The sequence below is a fragment of the Elephantulus edwardii genome, unplaced genomic scaffold, assembly GCF_000299155.1.
Source record: "Elephantulus edwardii isolate Elephantulus edwardi_28Jun2011 unplaced genomic scaffold, EleEdw1.0 scaffold00080, whole genome shotgun sequence".
NCBI lineage: Eukaryota > Metazoa > Chordata > Mammalia > Macroscelidea > Macroscelididae > Elephantulus > Elephantulus edwardii.
The window spans coordinates 3,953,412-3,957,902 of NW_006399830.1; the positions used below are offsets into that span (position 1 = coordinate 3,953,412).

Below are 4,491 nucleotides of genomic sequence, written 5' to 3' on the forward strand. Positions count from 1 at the left end.
GGGGGTGGGCAGAGCGATACCCTGATTGTTGGGAGGAGCCCCGGCTGGGGGCGCCAAGGGGTGTGGAAGGGGGTGTGGAGGCGCGTGCACACGCATGCACGCACGTGCATGCATACAGGTACACACGTGTACACGCCGCTCGGTCCCGTGGGCGTGTGCACGCCCGCGGGCACACTGCATGCACGGGGCCGTGGGCATGTGCCCTGTGGTCTGGGAGGCCTCCGGCCATGGCAGTGATGTGAGTCCCTGGGCCTGGGGGCAAGGCAGCTGGCGGAGCCCTTGGCGGCCGGCTCAGCAGAGCACGGGCACGCCGTCGGTGGTGAAGATCATGCCCGTGGTGGGCTCGTAGGTGCCTGCGAGGTAGTACAGGCCCTCGCTGTCCTGGTACTTCTTGGTCTTCAGCATCTGCTCGTACTGCTCCAGGCCCACCACCAGGCACTTGTGGGACACCGTTTGCACGTCGTTCTCGTCCACATGCGAAGACTGGTACAGGGCGCGCTGTGGGCGACGGACAAGTGGTGGTCAAGGGTGCAGGGCAGGCGGCAGTCAGGGACATGGGGAAGGCAGGGGGCGTGGGGGAGGCGGCGGTCAGGGATATGGGAAAGGCAGGGAACGTGTGGTGTGCACAAGCAGTGGTCAGGGACACAAGAAAGGCAGGGGGCGTGAGGTGGGCAGCAGTCAGGGACACAGGGAAGGCAGGGGACGCATGGTGGGTACTGGTCAGGGGAGGTTGGGTCAGCAGGCGTCTTGGGGTGGTGGGCAGTGGGCAGACATTAAGGAGCTCACAAAGGCGGTCAGCATGTGGGGGAGCAGGGTGTATGAGGTACGAGGTGGGCAGACGGGGGTGCAGGATGGATGGTGGTCATGGGTTTGGAGTGGGAGGCACTGGGGCAGGGCCAAGGAGTAGACAGGTCGAGGGGAGGCAGAGCAGGTGGGAGCACAGGGAGATGGACTGGGGATGCCTGGCAGGTGTGGAGCATGATCAAAGGGTGCGGAGTGGGTGAACTCTGTCATGGGGTGCTAGGCAGACAAAGCCCGGTCACACGGAAGAGATGACTGGTCCCTCCTGGGGACCCCAGAAAAGGAGACTCACAGAGAATGAGAGAGACAGAGATGGAGACAGACAGATGAAGAGATCTGAAGGGAATGAGAGAAAGACACTAAGACAGACCCAGAGCCCAGACGGGACAGAGAGGAGGGAACACTGAGGGACAGACGGACAGAGAATGGCAGGGGGGCCCCTCAACGAGGAGGGAGCTGAGGGTCTCCACCCCTGGCCACATCTGGGAAGGTCCGGACGTGACACCCAGGAACCCCAGGGCCCCCAGGCCCCTACCTCCATGAAGTCCTTCCTCTGGCTGGAGGCTTGTAGAGCAGCAGGGAGGCTCCGGCCCGACTTCTGGTCCCAGGGCTGCCGAAGGGACAGGAGGCGTGTGAGCACCGCCAGGGCCTCGGCCTCAGGGCAGGGCTCTCACCCCACAACCTCCCTATTCTGTCATGGTCATTTCCAGAGGTCACTTGTTGCCTTAACAGCCTAGTCCCTCAGGGGACCTCTAGGAAGCTCGGACACTGGACTAGATATGAACATATGAACATGGACTAGACCACCTGGGGAGATCATCTAGCCTTTGGAGGTCAAAAGTGGGGGAACCGTAGAATTTCAAAGTATCAAGGCGTCCAGGCTTCTGGGAGCGCGGCTCACCGGACCCTAGAGCACCTGGACACCTGGACACCACAGGAGGCGGCAGGTGGCGGACGCAGGGCTCACCTGGCCTTCATGGAACTGCTTTCCCGGGCTGGTCTCCTCGGGATGGTAGAACCACTTAACGCGGACCACCATGTTGTTACCCCAGGACTCCCACATGCTCTGGATGCGGCCGATATAAGGCAAGTTGGGGCGGCCAGCAGACAGGAAGACAGCACAGTCCCCGATGCGGATCATCTCCTTGCCTCGCACGATGGCCTTGTAGAAGAGCTTGCGGGCTTTGCCTTTCATGCCACGCCGCTGTGGGAGGGCCAGCCATCAAGGGAGGTTAACCAGCACCACACCCCCCAGAACCTCAGTCCAGACCCGCCCGCCTCCTGGTACCCTTTCACTCTGGCCTCTGAGTCACCTCTGTTCCTGGATACCTTTACTGAGTGTTTTGATCAAAGATTACAGAGAACAGTCACTATCGAAAGGGATAAAGTGTAAAACCAAACATCAACTTATCATGGAATCCAGACTTTCTGGAACCATGGAGGCTGGATTAACTGATCCTCCAAGTGAGTTTTGGGAGGCTGCAGATGACATGGGAGACACAGCCCTCGGAGCAGGCTGGTGGAACAGAACTGCTAGAGCTGCTTCCTTTGGGTAAGGAGAGCTACCCCCTACAAGACTATGCCACCAGAATTCAAGAAGCTAGATCTAAAAATTCCTCTTTCCCTTTTCACTTGGCTGCCAGACAGCTCAATTTTAATTTTAATTCTTAGAAGGGATCTAAATTGGGGAAATCTACATACAAATTTATTTCACTCAATACTGTTCTTTTTTTTTTTCTTTTAATTCACTGGGCCCCTTGTAGTGATCAGACTTTATCATTTATAACCTCTTACATGTTCTGTGAACAGCTCTAAATCCTTTCAATTCAAAGTATTCACAAGGTAGCATTGGCTAAGAGTAGTACTAAACCCACGCCCCTCAGAAAGCGACTGTATTCTTGCCAGCTAACTTTCTGTCCTAACAACCTCTTCCTGACTTAGTCTGACCAATCAGATCATCCTACCATCTGGGTCCTTGTGGTTTGGGAAGAGGCTCACCACCCAGTGCCCAGCCCCAGGTCATTGTGATGGGCTTAGGGACAGGCTCATGACTGAAGCCAGAGATAATCAAACTAGAACCTGGACCACTGAGAAAACATGCATCTCCTTCACCTCCAGCCATTACTGTGAGCTAAGAGCATCTTGTGAGTCCAAAACAAAGGGAGAGGAGTAACCTTTACAGTATAGAAAGGAGACTGATTCTGAAGACACCCTTTGAGTCCCTGGATCTAGCTGTACCTGAAGCCAGACGCCCACTAGAGCATTCCCTTCTTGATGGACATGACTTAGAATGGCCAGTCGGAGCATTCTCTTCCTCCTGGCTTACGATTCGCACCCAATCCCCAGCTCCAGGAGTGGGCACCTGACTTGGTCTGGCCAACCAGAACATTCCCTCCTGTTGGCCATTGTGCCTGATTTGAAGATGGGCTCACTGTCCAATCCGCACCCCGAGGAGTAGACTTTTCTAAAAATGTCCATCACTTTTCCTTTGGCCATCAATCCACTCAATCCTACGGAGTTCTGTTCTTCCGCAGCAGTGAAGGCCGGCCAGTCTGGACATCAGAATTCCAGGTGGTGTGAGGAAGTGGCCGGGGTCAGGGTCAGGGTTAACGAGCTGCATGCCACCCTCCTTCACATGTCCCCTCAGCAGCCAGGTTACAGCCCTAGGGGGGCTGGCCCAACACCATGGGTTGGGGGTATCTGCCTGCATGCTTTTGAAAAAGAGCCTGGAGAATCTATGGGGTCCAGACGTCCCTCAGAAAACGCAGCCAGCCAAGAAAGGCTCTGTCCACCTGCCCTCCAATCCTGGGCGGGTCTACAGTCTGATAGTCAGACTGGTTCAAGGAGCCAGGAGATCTGCTCCAAGTTCAAGGCAGTGCAGAATGAGGCAGGGTCTGGAGGGAGTGGGAGGAAGTTGAGGCCCTGCCACGTGCTTTACAGTGGGGATGGGTCCTCACGGAGCCCCACGGAGGCTCAGGGCTTAGGGGACAGCTGCTAACAGAAGTTCTGCTCCAGCAGCACTGGGGAGCGGGGACAACAGAGGCTCGGAAGACAGTGTCCACCACAGTGCTGTTCACAACCCACGTTAACCACAGATGGCTGGAGAAAGGAAGAGTGCATGGCCTGGTTGAGGGACATAGGGCAGGCAAGCCCGGGGCCAGGGCACCGAGCCTTCATCCTGCCGGGGCCAGAGCCCCTGGAACGGACCAGTGGCCACAGGGGCCATTTGCCTTCTCTACCCGAAGCTTCTGGAACACCTGCCCCATTCCTTCCACCACCACCTCATTATGTAGGGGCTGGGTCATGCCGAGACCTAAGGAGGACCTGCTGTGGTCCTTCCCACTCCACCCAATCTCTGGACACTCCCCACACATCGTGGAGACAGGGCCTGATCTACTCATTTCACGACCTTGGGTGGGCACCGACTCAGTACAGAAATCCCAGCAATGGGATTCCACCACCTCGCCTTCCCCACGCCTCTACCTGGCCGGCTGGGAGGACACACAAGGACAGGAGTCGGCCCCGCCCGGTGCCTGGTACCTGAGTGGGCTTGCCGAACCACTTCCAGAGCTGGCGGGCCGGCAGGAAGGCGGCAATCTTGGGCCGGTTCTCCACAGACGGCAGGCGCTGCCGCTTGGCCAGCTCCTTGGTGGTGGGGAGGTGGACGCCTTCCCTCTTTTTGGGCCGGCT

General features: G+C 57.5%; 1 protein-coding gene across 1 annotated transcript in view; it reads right to left on the bottom strand.

Annotated features, from left to right (window-relative positions):
- Positions 1-291: 291 nt before the first annotated feature.
- The window catches only part of TNRC18 (trinucleotide repeat containing 18), a 124,532-nt gene continuing 120,332 nt past the window's right edge, over positions 292-4,491 (bottom strand). The window contains exons 28-31 of the mRNA XM_006889751.1: positions 4,342-4,489; positions 1,769-2,005; positions 1,337-1,411; positions 292-498 (exon numbers count right to left, since the gene is read on the bottom strand). Of these exons, the coding sequence (XP_006889813.1) occupies positions 292-498; positions 1,337-1,411; positions 1,769-2,005; positions 4,342-4,489 (667 nt within the window). The remainder of the gene's footprint in view (positions 499-1,336; positions 1,412-1,768; positions 2,006-4,341; positions 4,490-4,491) is intronic.